The sequence below is a fragment of the Bos grunniens genome, chromosome 22, assembly GCF_055505025.1.
Source record: "Bos grunniens cultivar Pamir isolate PY7600 chromosome 22, Bosgru_T2T1.0, whole genome shotgun sequence".
Lineage (NCBI taxonomy): Eukaryota > Metazoa > Chordata > Mammalia > Artiodactyla > Bovidae > Bos > Bos grunniens.
The window spans coordinates 34,225,702-34,247,096 of NC_141186.1; the positions used below are offsets into that span (position 1 = coordinate 34,225,702).

The window sequence follows — 21,395 nt, forward strand, 5'->3', positions numbered from 1 at the left end:
CTAGAGAATTCCATGGACAGTACAGTCCATGGGGTCACAAAGAGTGGGACACAACTGCGTGACTTTCAGTTTCAAAGAAAACTAGCAGAAATAGTTGCTCAGTTCTGTTAAATTTGTACCTTTTCTCATGATCATAGGCTCAAGAATAAAGTAAGGTTAAAAATTCGAAAATGATACTTTATAGGGCTGGGAGAAGAAAGCATGAGTTTGAAACTCTTTCAATCCTTATCAGATCTCAATAAGCAAGGAAACCTTGTGTCTCAGTTTTTTCTTCTGCAAAATGGGGATTTTTTTCATTGGTGCCTACTGGAAAGCTTGCTATGAACACTAAACGAGTCCTTATTTGTAAAGTGCCTGCCATATATTAAGCATATTTGCTAGCTATTTTTATTCCACAGACAGTGCTTAGAGTCATGTAAACTGCAAGTAAACTCTTGGTCTTACTCTGGCGACTACACATTTAAAATCCTTCAATACCTTTGTCTAAATCTTCACAAAGAGACAAGTCTCACTAAAGGGTAGAGGGCCTCCACTGACCTCTTCAGGCCCGCTTGCTTCTCCCTTACTCCCTCAAGGTTCACCTCAAACACCGCTTCCCTACAGAAGCCCCTGAGGCCCCAGGACCAGAGCAGAGGCCTATCCCTCACATGGCATCCCATACTGGCCGCTCCTCAGAGCACTCACTCCCTGGAACCAGCAACAGGCATTGGTCTCTCGCTCCAGGGCACTTTAAGTCCAAGACCGCTGGGCTCTGGGTGGGTTTTCGCTCACATTGTGACCCGCGGTAGCGCGAGGAGGAGGCTCCAAATACTGAAAATGAATTTGGGGCCGAGGTGGCGGTCGTCGTGGGTGACGCAGGGCTTCGACAAGGGACTCCCTCAGGAGTGTGGCCGCGTCCCAGGGTCACCAGGCGCGCCCGGGCGGAGGGGGCGTGGCTGGCGGCAGGCGGCGGGCGGCCCCGCCCCTTCCCCCTCCCTTCCTCTTCCAGCCCCCTCCCGCCCTGCCGGCACCCGGTCAGGATCCCCTTGCTGGTTTCCTGGATAAGATGGCGGCCCCCGTGGGAGCGCAGGCCCGGAAACTTCTGAGAGACCTGGCGCTCCGGCCCCCGCTCCTGGCGGCCAGGTCCCAGGTGAGCGGACCCCTTTGGTGGGGGCCTCGAGCAGCCGTTGGTCCCCTTCCGTCCCCTTCTGCCCTCTTCTTCCTGGTACCGGGTGCGCGGTCGCCTAGGCGCCACACCTGTGGAGAGGACGCGCGGTGCTGCGTCTGGGGCGCACCAGGGACCCCAGCACCCTTTGCTTCATGTGTGGGAGGGGGGGGTCCCGGTCTGAGGGGTTAATGACAGCCGGGGCCACCTCAGAGTGAGAGCCACCCAACTCCCAGTTGTCGCTGACGTGGATTCCCTCAGCGTCGGGGAGGGCGCCGGGCCCTGTACCAGGCTCTGCACAGGCAACTTCAGGAAAAGTTCCTGGAAACGGGGTTTGAAGTCCTGAGGTGTTATTGTGTTGCCAACACACACCGCTCCCCTCCACCGCCCCACCACACACACGGGGTTTGAAGTCCTGAGGTGTTATTGTGTTGCCAGCTCACACACACACACACACACACACACACACAACACAGCGTATACGTTGAGAAGTACATTTTTTTTTGAGGCATTTATTGAGGACTGTATCCTGAAGAAGTTTCTGGATAGTTCTGAGGAATTGTTGGAAAGAGGTAGGGGAGGAGCCAGGATTTATAGGAGTTTTTGCTGGAAAACAAACAAAAACCAAACCTTGTTGTGGAAGTTTAAAAGGTTAAGACTAATCACAAAATATAGATATGACAAGTTAGTGATTTTGATGCTTTTCTCCATATGGAAGGTGTAAGAGTCTGGGCATATTGAAATTATCCCTTTGATATGCATCTTAACTTTATCTAGGACCTGTTTACTGTTCCTCAGAATCCTCAGTTCCCCTCAGGGTGCACTGTATGGGAGTACTGTAGTGGCTGCTGCTTTGATGGTAGGCAACATTACTGTTTACTATAATGGCAGGAAACATTTTTTTCTTGTCCTCAGTTACCTGTTCTGAGGTAACTGACAGTCCTCAGTCGCCAGTCCTGGTTTTGAACCCATTTGTTAGGCCATGTGATGAAGGTACCTAGAAACCCACCCCAGCCTCGCTGGTTTAGTAACTCCTGGGAGTGAGGTGCCTGCTTTTGCCGACTGGCAGAGTTGGGTGTGGGTATGGGGTGCTGAGACGATGAAATGAGGGGGTCAAGGAGAATGATGGGAAATGTCCTTCCTCAATTTAGTGAAAATTCAGTCCTGTCATTGGAACACATTCGAGTATTGGCCTTGTCCTCTTTCTCCTTGTTTCTAGAGAATAAAATCCTAGGAGGGCCAATGATGGACACTGAATAGCTATTAGAACTTGGCCTCTAGGAGATTTTACTTTCTGTAGGTGGCAAGAGCCACAGTAGCCAGAAGGCCTTTGGGGAGTTATGAGTTGGTGATGACTCTTGGAGAAATGACTCAAGTACTCAACTTTTTATTCTCTGTTAGAAATATCTCTTCCCTTTTGAAGAAAACGATATGGGGCTTGGCCACAGCACAGCCTTGTCCTTTTCCCCATTTTTAATTGATGAGAGACAAATGATCATTCTTGCAGTTTTATCTAGGATGTGCATAGTATTTTTTTTTTTTAATTGAAAGATAGCCACTGATGATTTTTTGAGTTACTCTAAACTTTGGTTAATTATGACATCTGAGTTATTCTTTTTTTCTTTTCTTTTCCTGACTTATCATTTGTATGTTTGTGTTAATGCAAATTTAAAAGGTGCTAATAACATTACTGTAATGTCTTTAACAGGCACTTGACAGTATGGTAGGATAGCAAAGGGAATGGTGGCTTTTGTCTAATTAAAATCACTAAGAACTGTTGTAATAGAGTAAGGGGAATACCTCCAGGTGATCAAGTTCCATTCATTAAATGTTAGAAAAAAACCAAGAATTGTGGTGCTAACTATGAAAGTAGACTTGAATTGATGAGAAACATGAGGCCTAAGGCAGTGAAAATTAGAGCAAAAGAAGTAATTGTATAGAAAAATCCAAGTGTTTGGCTGAAGATAGGGCTTCTTGCCTTACTCAGAAATGGGAGCCTGAATACAACACTTTAGAAAATCTGGGTGGGGGATACCCTTGGTTTGGCAAGAAAACTGGGTAAAAGAATCTTCTGCCTCACTCTGAAAACTTTGATTTATGTACTTGTAGATGAAGTGTTGTCCTGTGAACACAAACTTAAGAGATGAAAATTCTTTTTTTTTTTTTTTTTAAGTCAAGAATAGTAAACAGTGTTCAAGAACTGGAAATGGGCATTAGCAAGCGTCTGATCCAAAAAACTTATTTCACAGGTCAAAAAATGGAGCACTAACGAAGTTCAAGGACTTGTTCAAGGTTATAAAGAGAGTTTGTGGCAGAGCTGATTCCAGGTTAAAGGTTTTCTTTTCAGTTTCCATTATACCAGTTTCTGGTATAAGTTTCTTCATGAAAATACATTATAACAGCATGTAAGTTAGTCTGCAGAGCATAGAGTAAGTAACCATGACCACTACTGATCCATTTTAATTTTTTCTTTGCAAACATCTTAGAAAAAAAAAAAAAGAGAAAAAATACGGAGAAGGCAATGACACCCGACTCCAGTACTCTTGCCTGGAGAATCCCATGGATGGAGGAGCCTGGTGGGCTGCAGTCCATGGGGTCGCTAGGAGTCTGAGTGACTGAGCGACTTCACTTTCACTTTCACTTGTCACTTTCATGCACTGGAGAAGGAAATGGCAACCCACTCCACTGTTCTTGCCTAGAGAATCCCAGGGATAGGGGAGCCTGTTGGGCTGCCGTCTATGGGGTCGCACAGAGTCGGACACGACTGAAGCGACTTAGCAGTAGCAGTAGAAAAAGTAAATGTTATGTAAGGAGCCCTTTTCATATTATTGGGTATTTCTTTGTATCTGCTCCACCTGTCTATGCATTTATGTTGTGTTTACTTACTCCCTTGCCCAGGGCAGACATTACACTTGAATAGGACCCTGTTTTTCCAGGAAACTTTAGAATCCTCCCGAAGTGACTCAGAAATCGGTTGCTATTCTTGGCTCAGACCTACTTTGTGCCATGCCTTGTGCAAAACTTTTGTGTGTATAGAGATAAAAGACCCAGTTTCTCATATATGCATCAATATATGATACATGTTTTTCTGACTTACTGCACTCTGTATGACAGACTCTAGTGATGACCTAGATGCGTGGGATGGGAGGGGGTAGGGAGATCTAAGAGGAAGGGGATATATGTATACATAGAGCTGATTCACTTTATTGTATAGCAGAAACTAACATAACATTGTAAAGAATGATACTCTTAAAAAAAAAAAAAAAAGACCCAGTTTCTGCTGTGAGAAGTAACTTCAACCACTCCCACAGAGTGCCATAGAATGACACTATCTATCCCCTCCTCATAGTTAAATTTGCCACATATTCTTAGGGCTTCCTTGTGACTCAGCTGGTAAAGAATCCGCCTGCAATGTGGGAGACCTGGGTTTGATCTCTGGGTTGCGAAAATCCCCTGGAGAAGGGAAAGGCTAACTACTTCAGTATTCTGGCCTGGAGAATTCCATGGACATACAGTCCATGGGGTGGCAAAGAGTCGGACACGACTGAGTGACCTTCACTTTCACTTTCCTGGTGCTTAATGTCATTGACAAACTGGAGATAGTGAAGGACAGGCAGGCCTGGCGTGCTGCAGTCCTTGGGGTCACAAAGACTCAGACACAGCTGAGCAACTGAGCAACAACGAATATTGTTGACATTTTGTTTTCTCTGTTGTTGGGCCTCACGTAGTTAGCACCACAGTTCTTGTTTTTTTTCTAACACTTAATGACTTTTATTTGATGTTAGATCCTTAAAGGGCCACCCTTTTGCCATTTATTTTACATATATTTTTTTCTATTCAGTTTCTACTGGAAAAAGGCCTTTGAAGTGCTGATATTTGGGGATGGTAAACAAGACAGGTCTTGGCCACATGATACTGTATTTTAACAGGGGTGGGAAATGGCTAGACTGTACTTACATAAACAGTAATGAAAATGATTTCAGCCAGTGACAGATGCTATGAAGACAGTAAAACAAGGTCTTGGGGGTAGAAAATGAATAGTCTAGCCCAGATGGTGTGTCATAGATTAGTTTATCAAGGAAAACCAATTTGACAACTTGTTCTTTTTATTGTTTTGGTTTAATTTTTTATTGCAATGTGTTCTTTGGAAGGACTGATGCTAAAGCTGAAACTCCAGTACTTTGGCCACCTCATGCGAAGAGTTGACTCATTGGAAAAGACTGATGCTGGGAGGGATTGGGGGCAGGAGGAGAAGGGGACGACAGAGGATGAGATGGCTGGATGGCATCACCGACTCGACGGACGTGAGTTTGAGTGAACTCTGAGAGATGGACAGAGAGGCCTGGCGTGCTGCGATTCATGGGGTCGAAAAGAGTCGGACACGACTGAGTGACTGAACTGAACTGAACACCTATACTAAAAACATGTATGTTATAAGTGAACAGTTTGAGTTTTCACAAACTGAACGTGTCCAGGTGATCAGATCCATATCAAGAAATTAATCATGTAGCAGCAACTCAGAGGACACCCTTGTGTGGTTACAGTATTCCTACTGAGAAAAGAGTGACTGGTCTCCTGAATTAAGTCACCACACACTGGTTTTGTTTTGTACTTTAAGTAAATGGAATTATATGCACTCATGTAATCAACATTATGAGATCCTGGAGGTGGCATTTTCACATTTGAACTGAGACCTGAGTAATGAAAAGTAGCCAACCAGGTGACTTGACATTCTGGGAAAGAGAGGACAACAAATGCAAAGGCCCTTAGGTATGGCCTGAACTCAACATATCCAGACCATTAAAGAGGTGGAACATGATAGTACTAGTCATGATGTGTAAGGTAGGCAGGGCCTGGATCAAGTAGGGCCTTGCAGGGTCTGGTAAGGAGTTTTTAAAAACTTATAGTTCTTGCATGACCTACCCACAGATTTTCAGCTAGTAAAAAATAGCTGAATCCAAGTCTGGGTGCCAAAGGCCAGGCATGTAATTATAGTGCGCTCTCTATTATAAATAGCACAATATAGTAAGGCACAGCCTTATTGGGCACTGAAATGAGCCCGTTACATTAGTCATGTCTTAGGAGAAGTCTTGATTGAGGGCACTGAGTTTAAATGTTTAATGGTAATCTAATCATGGTATTTAGCTTTTTAGTATGTTTACCCTCTCATAATGGTTGGGTGCAGTTCACAGAGCTGTTCTGTTGTAGGAGAAGCAGAGACGTTGTGGGCAACACTGTCCCTGAGGCCCTAGCTGTACAGTCCTTGGTGTGTGATTCTCTAAAAAGCACAGTTTCTGTCCAGGAACTCAGGGAGGAATGTGCCGTGTTGAGGGAAATGGAAACCATGCCCCTGCTGTTGTATACCTTACAATAGCTGACTCCAGCTTGATTTTCTGCTCTTTTTCAGAAGTGGGAAAAGAAAGATAGATGGCTGGCTTTTAGAAGTGAAGGCTGAAGCTTACATGGAAATTTTTAATCAGCTAAATACGGCTGTGGAGGCTGCATTGGAAGTTGTGACTGACCTTTATCTGCCTTCTTGCCTAGAAGAATAAATATCTGACTTTTTTTCTCTTTAAAAATGAACTACAACTGCAGTATCCTTAGAAAAGGAAATTCATGTCAAATACTTTAGATGCTAAACTACTGATTTCTGTGTGGGGAAGATCTTTAAGTGATAGCTCATCCCAAGTTGGTTTTGTTTATTCAGAAGGAAGCATTTCTTTCATGGATGAGAGATAGAGTACACAGACCTACAGTCATGAGAATCTTGCTGCCCTTGTATCCTGGTCCAATTCTATAGGCACAATGCCCAGAAACTCACTGACGTATCTTGTATTTTGGGGAGGAAAAGCAGTTATATATGCAACTTCAGATCATTTGTCTTTCAACTAGTTTTACTATTCACTCAATCTGGTATTGTCTTTTGCTAGCTACATCCATCATTCTCTGTTACTTGATGAAAACGTTTGCCTGAAGAATTTGAGAGATTTCTATACATTTGAGCAAATAATAAAATCAGTATGTGTGTGTGCTGGGTGTGCTTAGTCATGTACAACTCATTTGCAACTCCTTGGACTGTAGCCTGCCGGGCTTCTCAGTCCATGGGATTTTCCAGGTGAGAAAACTAGAGAGAATTGCCATTTCCTTCTCTAGGGCATCTTCCCGACCCAGGGATCGAACCCATGTCTCTTGCATCTCCTGAACTGGCAAGCGGATTCTTTATCACTGCAACACCTGGGAAGCAGTGCAGAAAGTCAGTATATTGATGAAATTTTGGAAAATGACATTAGAATTAGTCTGGTAAAGATGTAGGAGAAGGCATGCCAGGTGGAGTGGATTATGGGCCAAGGCAGAGGAGAGAGAGATGGGGAGATTAGAGCAGTCATTGCAGCAGACATGAAAGGCTGGTGGAGAACGTTTAGGCAAATGAGGAAGGAAAGAAGGGCTGTAGAAAGGCCAGAATTTGCCATGATGCTGAACTACATAACTGAACATCAAGCACATATTGTTCACTTAGTAAATATTTTCTGAATGCTTAGTCTTTGCCCAGTGCTATTTGTTGTAAGCTCCCTGAACGCAGAGACTATTTATAGGGAAGACTATCTTCCCTATAAATCGAGTGCTTTAGAGAATGTACCATGAGTGAGGGAGTGCAGGAAGAAGACACACAGCCCTACCCTCAGGGGGCTCATAGTCTAGTGGCAAAACTGGTGTGTAAACCAATAATCATACTGCAGCATTGTGAGATCAGTAGAGCTATGTTTTTAGTCCTCTAAGAGAAGGCAATGGCACCCCACTCCAGTACTCTTGCCTGGAAAATCCCATGGATGGAGGAGCCTGGTAGGCTGCAGTCCATGGGGTCGCTAAGAGTCGGACATGACTGAGTGACTTCACTTTGACTTTTCACTTTCACGCATTGGAGAAGGAAATGGCAACCCACTCCAGTGTTCTTGCCTGGAGAATCCCAGGGATGGGGCAGCCTGGCGGGCTGCCATCTATGGGGTCGCACAGAGTCAGACATGACTGAAGCGACTTAGCAGCAGCAGCAACAGCAGCAAGGCACTGTTAGAGGCACTTGCTTTCTCCTCTGCCTGAAATGCTGTTCCTTCTGATCTCAGGCCTTGTTCTCCTCTCCCATCATTCAGCTTATCATTCAACTTTCTGATTCTAAGTAGTCTTCCAACAGGGTTTTTTCTATATAAGATATTATCTGACTGACCTTCCCCCCTGAGACTATTTTCTGCTTCTCACCTGCTTTTTAACACTTTGTGCTGTGCTTTGTCGCTCAGTTGTGTCCGACTCTTTTCGAGCCATGGACTGTCACCCGCCAAGCTACTCTGTCCATGGTGATTCTCCAGGCAAGAATACTGGATTGAGTTGCTATGCTCTCCTCCAGCGGATCTTCCCAACCCAGGGATCAAACCCAGGTCTTCCGCATTGCAGGTGGATTCTTAATCACTTTATTTGGTAGTTTATTATGTGTTTTTATTTCTTTGTTTTATTATCTGTCTTCCTTCCTTTCCCGCAAATGTAAGAATGTAAAGTCTGTGAGGGTAAAGACTGTTCTTATGCACTCCTATTTTACCAGTCTGCCTGACCAGGTATCCAGTAAGCTTTTGTGGTTTAGATGAATTCATGGAGTGCAGAGAACAAGAGACAGGTAAGTAACAGAGAAGTTGAGGATTGATGCCCACGTGACTCAGTGGGTAAAGACTCCACCTGCGGTGTAGGAGATGCAGGAGACACCAGTTTGATTCCTGGGTTTGGAAGATCCCCTGGAGGAGGCCATGGCATCCCAGTCTAGTATTCTTGCCTGGAGAATCCCATGGACAGAGGAGCTTGGTGGGCTGCAGTCCATGGGGCTGCATGCAAAAGAGTTGGACATGACTGAAGTGACTGAGCACGCACACACACAGATAATTTAGGCAAGTTAGAAAGGAAAAGTCTGGTGGTGAAAGGGCTTTCATGATAATAGTACTGTGTGCATTCATATGTGACGGTTTCTGTGCAAAGTGATTTCTGTACATGATTTCCTTAAACCTACGTGTTACTACAGGCAGATTGTACTGTCTTCATATTGCATGTAACAGAGCAGGGGCATAGACCAGTCATGTAATAACTTGCTTAAAATCACAGGGCCTGGGAGTCACCTGCCTTATGATGATACCTGTTAAAACAGTAAGTTATGTTGCCAGATGGTCCTGTTTGAACTGAACTGTTTAATTATGCTGATTGCTTACCTTTCCACATCTTTTTGTCCCTGAGGGATGGATACCTTAGTGTTTGAGCTTATGCTAATTTATTGTTGTTCAGTCACTAAGTTGTGTCTGACTCTTTGTGACCCCATGGACTGTAGCACAGCAGACTTCCCTGTCCTTTACCATCTCCCAGAGTTTGCCCAAAGTCATGTCGATTGAGTTGGTGATGCCATCCAACCATCTCATCCTCTTTTGGCCCCTTCTGTTCCTTCCTCAATCTTTCCCAGCATCAGAATCTTTTCCAGTAAACTGGCTCTTTGCATCAGTATTGGCCAAAGTACTGGATATTCACCTTCAGCATCAGTCCTTCCAATGGATATTCAGGGTTGATTTTCTTTAGGATTGACTGGTTTGATCTCCTTGCTGTCCAAGGGACTCTCAAGAATCTTCTCCAGTACCACAGTGTGAAAGCATCAATTCTTCAGCACTCAGCCTTCTTTATGATCCAAGTCTCACATTTGTACATGACTACTGGGAAAACCAAAGCTTTGACTAGATGGGTGTTTGCTGGCAAAGTGATGTCTCTGCTTTTTAATATGCTGTCTAGGTTGGTCATAGGTTTTCCTTCCAAGGAGCAAGTGTTTTTTAATTTTATGGCTGCAGACACCATCTACAGTGATTTTGGAGCCCAAGAAAATAAAATCTGTCACTGTTTCCACTTTTTCCCTTTCTATTTGCCATGAAATGATGGCACTAGATCCCATGATTTTAGTTTTTTGGATGTTGAGTTTTAAGCCAGCCTTTTCACTTTCTTCTTTGACCCTGATCAAGAGGCTCTTTAACATAGATGGACTAATCAACTTTTCATGATTGTCTTCTTATCTGGCTCTTTTGTTGTTCTTTAATCTCCCAGTCGTGTCTGATTCTTCGTGACCCCATGGACTATAGCATGCCAGGCTTCCCTGTGCTTCAGCATCTCCCAGAGCTTGCTCAAACTCATATCCATTGAGTGGGTGATATCATCCATCTGACTCTTATCAGGCTCTTATCTGACACCCTCCTTACTAGGCTCCAGGGTCTGGGAAGCAGGAGAAAAGGGTATGATTTCTGTATTAAAATAGGACTAAATTCAAATTCTAGGTCTGCCAAATTCTAGCTCTACACATTACTGAACTTGACTGACCCTCAATTTCTTGTTCTCTAAAAGGAGATACTTCTTACAGATGGTTACAAAGATTGAGTGAGATGATATGCATGACATCTGACATTCTGGTTAGATGGTAGGCTCAGAGTCATTATTTCTCTTGCAGTGAATTTTTGAAGCTAAATTTGGTTGGTTTATAAATTTAGGCATTATTAAGTCAGAATAGTTTTCCTTTCCCAGATTTGGTAAGCATTTATCATTTGCTGCCATGTCAGGGTTAGGCATTTCCAAATGTTTTATTTCACTTAATCCTGTAGCAACCACGTGAAACAGGTGATTATTCTCAGTTTACATCTAGGGATCTCGAGGCTCAGAGAGTTGAAGGCCTGTCTCCTGGGCCCCAGTTCTCATTGCAAAGATGGGGTGAAGGTCTGGTGAGGCTTAAGGTGGCAGTAGGGAAGGTCACATAGGGAGCTCAGTTGCACCATCCTGGATGTTGCTTCATTCCAGAAATGTTTGCATATCTTAGTGTTGACTTAGTAGCCATGGTTTCTGTACCTCATGTGCGTCAAAGATTTGAGGTGGGCGGACACCCAAACACTAGATTACAGTGCTTGGCATGTACCTAAGGGCAACTGGCATATGCCCTTCACTGTCTGCCCAGCACACAGCACTGCCTTTAGCATTTCAGGAATACTGAACAAACTGTGAAACTGGCTTTGGAGAGTGAGTTTTGGGGAATGGTGATAGAGGATAGAGTTTTCTAGTATTCTGAGTTCAGACTTCGATCAATGTGCTGGTTATGTTGCCAGCTTTTGTCCCTTTCTAGAAATGAGTCCCAATAATACAGCACCTGAATACTAGTCACAAAAGCATAAATTTCTAACATTTACCTCTAAAATTTATTTTTATTTTAAAATGAAGGAGTTTGATATAATGTTTGAGTTGATATTTGAGACATGGCAAAGCTTAAGGAATAGGTTTGTGTAAGTTTGGGGCGTAAGAATAGGGGTGGAATAAGAGGGGGTGGATCTTTTTCTACCCTCATTTCTCCATGAGCTTATCCCATTTCCATTTCTAGGCTGTCTTAGGTCCAGGGTTGTGACCCAAGGATCCTGAGGAATTGGATAAGGTGCCTTGTGAAGGTAGAGGTCAGGGAGCAGTGAGAGATGAGGTTGGAGATATAAGCAGGGGCAAAATTTTGCTAATCCTGTGAGTCTGGTAATGCAGTTAAGATTAGTTCTTGAGGACAAGGGGAGCCATTGAAGTGTTTTAGACAGTGGGGTGGCAGGGGCAGCTTTATCCTTTAGAGTATTCCTTCTTCATGTAGTGTGGAGAGGGTTGGAGGGTTGTAAGTATGGAAATCATTCAGGAGATTGTTGTACTGTTTGAGTGCTGGTAGTAATTATGCCCAGGATAATAGACACAAACCAGGACCAGACTCTCACTGCATGGGTTTAAGTCTTGCCCTCAACACTGGTTATCTTTGTGATGTGTGAAAATTATTTACATATTTTATTACAGGATTCATTTTTTTTTTTTTTTCTTTTTCACATTTCAACATCTCTGAAAACTGAATGTGTTTGTAGACTTGTGTCACAGATTGAGGAACAATTTTTTGTTTTTCCCTCGAGTGGTGGAAGTGAAAAAAGATGAGGGTTTTGGATCAAAATCAGGGTGACCACATAATTTATTGTCAAATCAGGATACTTTTCAGAGTGAATGTGAGCTCTGTGAGTAATTACACCAGTGCATGTAAGAGAAACCCAAGCTGTGCCTAGAAAACTGATATATGGTCCTTCTAACTAAAATGGACTGAATGGTGGCAGTCAGGATAGACGAGAAACATTGGCATTATTAAGTAAAGAGGCTGAACAAGATTCATGCTTTCCCTGCTGGATCTCCATTGCTGGCTTCTTCTCTCCACTGCCGTGTACCAAAAAGGTGATAAAAGGCTGTTTACCGTCCCTTAGCAGAGAAGGTGTGAGTTGCTGTAGTTATGAAAGATCCTTGCTTATCTCTGCCATGGAACCATGTGCTCTGTCCTTATGCTCAGGTGTTCTCTGGACATGTTGTTATGGCCTACAGAACAAGAACAGGTGAATAAAAGAAGAGAAATACAAAGACCCATAAATTTGCCAGGCTTGCAAAGTGCAGGTTTCTAAACTTGAGCACAATGAAGAGCTTTCCCAAGTTCCAAGCCTACCTTATCCATTCTGGGCATTCTGGGCCCTGTGGAATCATGCCATCTGGCTTAGTTATTTCCGTTCGTGCTCTCACTCTTGTATGGACGATGCAGTTGATTGTTATGCCTTCTTTGGTTGAAAGATCTCCTTGGACTTATCTCAAGCGGGTAAAAAAAGAGAAATATTTATTGAAAGGGACACATACCAGAACTGAAGATTAATCTTCCTTGATGTTGGCTCCTCTGTGGATCTTCGTTTGTGTTAATTGGTTGCTACTAGGGGTACTATTTCTCTATAACTTCCACCTGCCCATAACTTTGTCCATTCTTTGGTCCACTCCAGCTTCCTAACCCTAATACATCATCCATCTCTGTCTCCCAGAATGTTACAGTTTTAATAACAAGAACATCTCATTGATCTAGCTTATCATTTTGCTCTAATGTTCAAGTCACTGGCCAGCTGCAAGATTGGATGCTGCTTTGTAAAGTATGCATCTCTGCCCTTCCATTTGTGGTTGAGGTAGGGAGGTCTTGGAGAGGAGCAGCATCATAGCCTCTTGAGTAGGAGGTCTCTGGGTGCAGTGTTGGTGGGGTGGCCTGATCCATTTAGAGTTCCTTTATGAACTGCTACTAACTTGTCCATCTTCTTCTCCAAGTTCACATGTTCACTTTTGCTTTGTTTCCTTTTTTGCGTTCTCAAATTTCTGAAAATTGTCTCACTTTTCACTTGGCTGGTCTTAGGCTAATTTATCGGAAATTAAGGTGAGGATGAGATAGTTGGATGGCATCACCGACTCAAAGAATGTGAATTGAAGCAAACTCTGGGAGATGGTGAAGGACAGGGAAGCCTGGCATGTTGCAATCCATGGGGTCACAGAGAATCAGACACGACTTAACGACTAAATAACAAGGTGATGTAGTGGGCTTTGTTTTAGACCATTTTCTTATCACAATGAAATAATTCTCTGGAGAAAATTATTAAGTGGGAAAAGGGTTATCATGGCAATCATCCAAATAGTCAAGTGAGTGTTTTCAAGACAAATGTAGAAAGCAGGCTTTATGTGGCCCTGGAATACGTCTCAGCTTTGTTTGGAGTAATAATCTGATTTGAAGTAACCCAACTTCTCTTGGGTTCATCTCCACTTTACACTTCCCTAAGAGGATTTGTTTGGGTTCTTTTGCCATCACTCAATAAAAACCTGCCATATTGGGCAGGACTTCCTTGAAGCTGTCTGCAGAGGGTGCTGGCTCCGACATTAATCCCTGGTACAGTCATGTGGGACTCGGCACAGGATTTATTTCATTTAAACCATAAGTAGGAAAACTATATTTTATCCTTGAAACTGGGGCACTTTTGGTAGTTAAAGGGAGCACTGTTAATAATTATGCCAGAATACTAGGCTTCCCAGGTAGCCCAGACAGTACAAAATCTGCTTGCTATTCAGGAGACCCAGGTTTGATCCCTGGGTCGGGAGGATGACCTGGAGAAGGGAATGGCTATCCATTCCATTATTCTTACCTGGAGAATTCTATGAACAGAGGAGCCTGATGGGCTACAGTCCATGGAGTAGGAAAGATTCAGGACAAAACCAAGCAACTTTCACTTACTTACTTAATGGGCATAATTTGGAGATGGAAATAGCAACCCACTCCAGTATTCTTGCCTGGGAAATCCCATGGACAGAGGAGCCTGGTTGGCTGTGGTCCACAGGGTTGCAAAAGAGTCAGACACAACTTAGCGACTTAATGACCACAACAGACATAAACCAGGACTGGAACCAGGCTGCTTGTATTCAGTCTCACTTGTGACATGTAGTAGATTTGTGATCTTGTGGAAATTACGTATTTTATTATAAGACACTTTACATTTTTCACATTTCACCATCTCTGAAATATAGATGTGTTTTATCCTTGTGTCATAGATTGATTGGCAGGTTTTTCCTAGTGGTGCATTAAAGTGGTGTGAAAAAGTTGCTCATTCTTGAAACTTGATGAAATTTCTCTGTTTTTGGTTTTCTCTTCTATAAAATGTAGACAGTTACAGTAGTCACCTCCCAAAATTATACTGAGGATTAACTGAGGCCCTGTATACCCTCTTAGCACCATGCCATAGATGATCAATAAATTTTAGTTATTGGTTTTTATATTATCACTGACTTTAATAAATTATATTTAAATCATAGTTAATAAATCATATTATATAATGTGATTAAATTTCATTTAACTTAAATGTGTTCATTAAATATATTATCTAAATAAATATATTAAATAAGCTATCAATTAAAATGTAATAATTAAAGCAAATTGATGACGGTCAGTTAAAATCACTGCAGATGGTAACTGCTGCCATGAAATTAAACAACGTTTATTCCTTGGAAGAAAAATTATAACCAACCTAGACAGCATATTAAAAAGCAGAGGCATTACTTTGCCAACAAAGGTCCATCTAATCAAAGCTATGGTTTTTCCAGTTGTCATGTATGGATGTGAGAGTTGGACTATACAGAAAGCTGAGCACTGAAGAATTGATAGTTTTGAACTGTGGTGTTGGAGAAGACTCTTGAGAGTCCCTTGGACTGCAGGAGATCCAACCAGTCCATCCTAAAGGAGATTAGTCCTGGATATTCATTGGAAGGACTGATGCTGAAACTCCAATACTTTGGCCACCTGATGTGAAGAACTGACTCATTTGAAAAGACCCTGATGTTGGGAAAGATTGAGGGCAGGAGAAGGGTATGACAGAGGATGAGATGGTGGGATGGCATCACCGACTCAAAGGATGTGAGTTTGAGTAAATTCTGGGAGTTGGTGATGGACAGGGAGGCCTGGTATGCTGCAGTCCATGGGGTCGCAAAGAGTCCAGACATGACTGAGTGAGTGAACTGAACTGTATTAAAATATTGTGTTAACTATGTATAACAAATATACAGTTAAGTTCTGGCTACATAAATAATAAACAGAAGGGCTTTATTTTTGTAAAAAAACTCCAATGATGTTTTTCCTGCTTTCCTCCTAAATCCCCTCAATATTGCAACTTGAAAGGGAGATGAGCAGTGTAAGCCAAGTCAGAGATCAGAAGAATTGAGGTGGGGAAATGGCAGGTAAGGAGAGACAGAGGTTCCCTGTAGTGTCATGCTGGTGTCAGGAGAGCTACAAGGAAATCTACAAGGAAATTTCTTGGGGTAAGGACTTTCTTGCACTTAGCCCCAGATTGGGAGTGGAGACCAGCCTTTTAGATTTTTTTTTTACTTTACACTTTTTATTTTGTATTGGAGTATAGCTGATTAACAATGTTTTGATAGTTTCAGGTGAACAGTGAAGGGACTCAGTCATACACATACATGTGTTCATTCTCCCCCAAACTCCCCTCCCATTCAGGCTGCCACAATGAGCAGAGTTTCATGTGCTGTACAGCAGGTACTTGTTAGTTATCCATCTAAAATGTAGCAGTGTGTACAAGTCCATCCACACTCCCTAAGTATTCCTTCCCACCAGCAACCATAAGTTCGTTCTCTAAATTTGTCTCTTTCTGTTTTGTAAGTTCATTTGTATCATTTCTTTTTTGATTCCGCATATAAATGATGTCCCATGATATTTTTCCTTCTCTGACTTACTTCATCAGTATGATGGTCTCTAGGTCCATCCACATAGCTGCAGACGGCATTGTTTCATTATTTTTAATGGCTGAGTAATATTCCATTGCATATATGTACCATCATCCTCTTTATCCATTCTTCTGTCAATGAACATTTAGGTTGCTTCCATGTCTTGGCTGTTGTAAACAGTGCTGCAGTGAACATTGGGGTGCATGTATCCTTTTGGATCATGTTTTCCTCCAGACATATGCCTAGGAGTGAGATTGCAGGGTCATGTAGTAGCTCTAGTTTTAGTTTTTTAAGGAACCTCCATACTGTTCTCCATGGGCTTCCCAGGTGGCTTGGTGGTAAACAATCTGCTTGCCAGTGTAGGAGATGCAGGTTCAATCCCTGGGTAGGGAAGATCCCCTGGAGGAACAAGTGGCAGCCTACTCCAATATTCTTGTCTGGAACATCCCATGGACAGAGGGGTCTGGCAGGCTGCAGTCCATGTGGTCACAAAGAATTGGACATGGCTGAGAATGCAGAACAGTATTTGCCATTGCTGTTTAGTTGCTAATGAAAGGTTGTTGTTGAATCACGCAAATACACCGGGATTCTTGGCCCCCGGAGGAGAAGAATTCAATCCGGGGCCAGAGACGAGGCTTGATCGCTCAGAGCTTTTGTGTAATAAAGTTTTATTAAAGTATAAAGGAGATAGAGAAAGCTTCTGACATAGGCATCGGAAGGGGGTAGAAAGAGTACCCGCTTGCTAGTGTTGACAATGAAGTTATATACTCTCTAATGAATCCAAAGAATGTCTGGAGGTTGTAAAGACCTCATCAGACCTACTCCCATAATTTACATTTTAAGATAACAGAATTAGCCAGAAGGTTTAATCCAAAGACTGTCCTTAATCCAGAGACTGTCCTCAGGCAGGATACATTATTGTTATATAATCCTAAGGAATGTGGAGAAAGAAAAAGTTTGTCCTTTCTTCCTCCTTGAGAATTCCAGACCCCTCTCTCCTTGGGGACCCCTAGATTTCCTATCAACCTGCCTAGGAAATGACTCTCTCACTAAGTCATGTCTGACTTTTTTGTGACCTCAAAGATTGTAGCCTACCAGGCTCCTCTGTACATGGGATTTCCCAGGCAAGAATACTGGAGTTGGTTGCCATTTCCACCTCCAGGGGATCTTCCCAAATGAGAAATCGAACCTGTATCTCTTGTGTCTCTTGCATTGGCAGGCAGGCTCTTTACCACTAGTGCCCCCTGGGAAGCTCCTGTTTTCCATAGGGGCTATACCATTTTACCTTCCCACCAACAGTGTGGGAGAGTTTCCTTCTCTACATACCCTTTCCAGCATTTATTGTTTATGGATTTTTATGATGATAGCCATTCTCCAGCCATTTATAATCAGAGAATGTTACACTTTTCAGCTTATATGTGGAGATCTCATTACATTTTTATAAGGAAACGATCTTTATCTTTTGTTTGATGTTACCATCTATGCTAGTGTTCTCCTAATTGCTGTCCAGATGACCACCTGGACTTTGAGGGACGTATTTGGGTTAACATAACTTTGAAATGAAGGGCAGAAAAACCACGTTTAATATGCAGTCTTATACCAGCCTTAGGGCTTACTTACATAGGTTTTTAATAAGTAATATAAAGAAAGCTGAGTTATTAATTATTTTTGATTAAGTGTATAAACTATTAATGGTGAGTGTTTGTTAAGATTCAGAACTTTTTAAAAGTGATGTATCGTTAAAGTTGAAAACCAGCAATACAGAGAAAGAAAAGACTTCAGTTTTTAAGCTTTTTATAATTAGCATGAAAAAATAAATGTGCTGTTTGGTTAGTTAGAAAAACTAAATTTTGAGATAGTGAAATTATAAACAAATTTTCCTCACTAATTTAAAAATAATGAAAAAAATGATGAAGGACTGAATGGCTGAGTGTGTAAGAGATAGGTTTCAAATGGAAGCAGAAGTCTTGTGACTGGTTTGGGGGAATGCTGAGCCTGAGGGCATAGATTCTAACATCAGTTCCAATGTATGAGTTTTTTAATACCACCAAACAATTCTTGAGCAGTTGGGTGTCCTACAATGCAACTAAAGTCTGACACTGTTGACGTGGAAATAGCGTTAGATTCCACAAGTTAAGGGCACAGTCCAACATGACTGCTGCCATCCCACTTCAGAGACCAATATCAAATCTAGGGTGTCACATGTACTAGTGCTCCACTGGTTATAGACTGGAGGTTCCCATGACCCCCTCCTCAGGTTTCATTAATTTGCTAGAGTGGCTCACAGAATGTAGAGAAACATTTTACTCATTAGATTACCAGTTTATTGTAAAAGGCTATAACCCAGGAACAGCCAGATTGAAGAGATGCCATAGGCGAGTGTACAGGGAGGCTTATGAAGTGAAACACTTTCCCTCAGTCTCCACTTGTTGACCACACTTCTGCTCTCCCAATCTCCTGGCACACAGATTTTTATTACAGAGCCAGGATTGATTAAATCTTTGGCCTTCAGTGATTGAACTTAATCTCTAGCCCTCTCCCCTGCCTGGGGTGGAAGGGTGAGACTGAAAATTCTAACCCTCTAATCACTAGGTTGGTTCCCCTGGCAACCAACCCCCATCCTTAGGTTGAAAGTGAAAGTGTTAGTTGGTCAGTCCTGCAACCCTGTGGACGGTATTCTTTTCGAGGCAAGAATACTGGAGTGGGTTGCCATTTCCTTTTCCAGGGGATCTTCCCAAGCCAGGAATCGAAGCTGAGTTCTCCTGCCTTGGAGGCAGATTCTTTACTGAGCCATCAGATGAGCCCTATCCTTAGGAACAATTCAGTTCAGCTGCTCAGTCATATCTGATGCTTTGCGACCCCATGGACTGCTGCACACCAGGCTCCCCTGTTTATCACCAACTCCTGGAGATTGCTCAAACTCATGTCCTTTGAGTCGGTGATACCATCCAACCATCTGATCCTCTGTCGTCCGCTTCTCCTCCTGCCTTCAGTCTTTCTCATCATCAGGGTCTTTTCCAGTGAGTCAGTTCTTCACATCAAGTGGCCAAAGTATTGGAACTTCAGCCTCCGCATCAGTCCTTCCAATGAATATTCAAGACTGATTTCCTTTAGGATTGACTTGTTGGATCTCCTTGTAGTCCAAGGGACTCTAAAGAATCTTCTTCAACACCACAGTTCAAAACCATCAATTCTTCGGCGTTCAGCTTTCTTTATGGTTCAACACTCACGTCCATACATGACCACTGGACAAACTATAGCTTTGACTGGATGAATCTTTGTTGGCAAAGAAATGTCTCTGCTTTTTAATATGCTGTCTAGGTTTGTTATAGCTTTTCTTCCAAGGAGCAAGCCTCTTTTAATTTCATGGCTGCAGTCACCATTTGCAGTGATTTTGGTGCCCAAGAAAATAAAGTCTGTCACTGTTTCCATTGTTTCCCCATCTATTTTCCTTAAGATACCTAGTGGCTTTTCAAAAATTGTCTCACTTACTTAACAAAGACACTTAAAAAAATTGTTTTTTGAATTTTAATTGGAGACTAATGAGTTTATAATATTGGGGTGGTTTTTGCCATACATTGACATGAATCAGCCATGGTGAACATATGTCCTCCATCCCAGACGCCCCTCCCACCTCCCTCCCCATCCCTCCCCTCTGAGTTGTCCCAGTGCACTGGCTTTGAGTGTCTTGTTTCATGCATCGAACTTGGACTGGTCATCTGTTTCACATATGGTAATATACATGTTTCAGTGCTATTCTCTCAAATCATCCCACCCTCGCCTTCTCCCACAGAGTCCAAAAGTCTGTTCTTTATATCTTTGTCTCTTTTGCTGTCTCACATATAGGGTCATCATTACCATCTTTCTAAATTCCATATATATGTGTTAATATACTGTATTTGTGTTTTTCTTTCTGACTTACTTCATTTTGTATAATAGACTCCACTTTCATCCACCTCATTAGAACTGATTCAAGGTGCATTCTTTTTAACAGCTGAGTAATATTCCATTCCATTTTGCATTCCAAGAAAAAGAAATGCAAAAAAGCAAAATGACTGTCTGAGGAGGCTTTACAAATAGCTGTGAAAAGAAGAGAAATGAAAAGCAAAGGAGAAAAGGAAAGATATACCCATTCCAATGCAGAGTTCCAAAAAATAGCAAGGAGAGATTAGAAAGCCTTCCTCAGTGATCAGTGCAAAGATATAGAGGAAAAAAATAGAATGGGAAAGAATAGAGTTCAAGAAAATTAAAGATACCAAGGGAATATTTCACGCAAAGATGGGCTCGCTCAAGGACAGAAATGGGATGGACCTAACAGAAGCAGAAGAAATTAAGAAGAGGTGGCAAGAATACACAGAAGAACTGTACAAAAAAGATCTCATGACCCAGATAATCACGATGGTGTGATCACTGACCTAGAGCCAGACATCCTGGAATGTGAAGTCAAGTGGGCCTTAGGAAGCATCATTACGAACAAAGCTAGTGGAGGTGACGGCATTCCAGTTGAGCTATTTCAAATCCTGAAAGATGATGCTGTGAAAGTGCTGTTTGGAAAACTGAGCAGTGGCCACAGGACTGGAAAATGTCAGTTTTCATTCCAATCCCAAAGAAAGGCAGGAAGGAAGGAAAGTTATGACCAACATAGACAGCATATTAAAAAGCAGAGACATTACTTTGCCAATAAAGGTCCTTCTAGTCAAGGATATGGTTTTTCCAGTAGTCATGGTTTTTCCATAGTCTTTGGCCACCTGATGCAAAGAGATGACTCATTAGAAAAGACCCTGATGCTAGGAAAGATTGAAGGCAGGGGGCAAAGGGGACAACAGAGGACAGGATGGTTGGATGGCATCACCGACTCAATGGATATGAGTTTGAGCAAGCTCCGAGAGATGGTGAAAGACAGGGAAGCCTGGCATGCTGCAGTCCATGGGGTCACAAAGAGTCAGACAGTACTAAGTGACTGAACAATGAACAGATGAACTCAGTTGGAGGGTGGCAGGTACATACTGAGACTGTAGACTGGTTGGAACCAGAAGGTTGATGAATGAAACTCCTGGAATACTATTCTTAACACACCACTAACCAGTCAAAAAGATACACCCTGAAGCCATCACGTCAG

General features: G+C 42.5%; 1 protein-coding gene and 1 long non-coding RNA gene across 7 annotated transcripts in view; both read left to right on the top strand.

Annotated features, from left to right (window-relative positions):
* Window positions 1-1,016: 1,016 nt before the first annotated feature.
* SUCLG2 (succinate-CoA ligase GDP-forming subunit beta) overlaps window positions 1,017-21,395 on the top strand; it is a 296,723-nt gene continuing 276,344 nt past the window's right edge. For all 6 annotated transcript variants that reach the window (XM_086366912.1, XM_086366914.1, XM_086366915.1 and 3 more), the window contains exon 1: window positions 1,017-1,129. In XM_086366912.1, the coding sequence (XP_086223038.1) occupies window positions 1,046-1,129 (84 nt within the window). In that variant the 5' untranslated portion in view covers window positions 1,017-1,045. The remainder of the gene's footprint in view (window positions 1,130-21,395) is intronic.
* LOC147348277 (uncharacterized) lies at window positions 5,296-6,787 on the top strand. The gene is made up of 2 exons (XR_015151330.1): window positions 5,296-5,570; window positions 6,552-6,787. It is a non-coding gene; the product is annotated as an uncharacterized LOC147348277 (long non-coding RNA).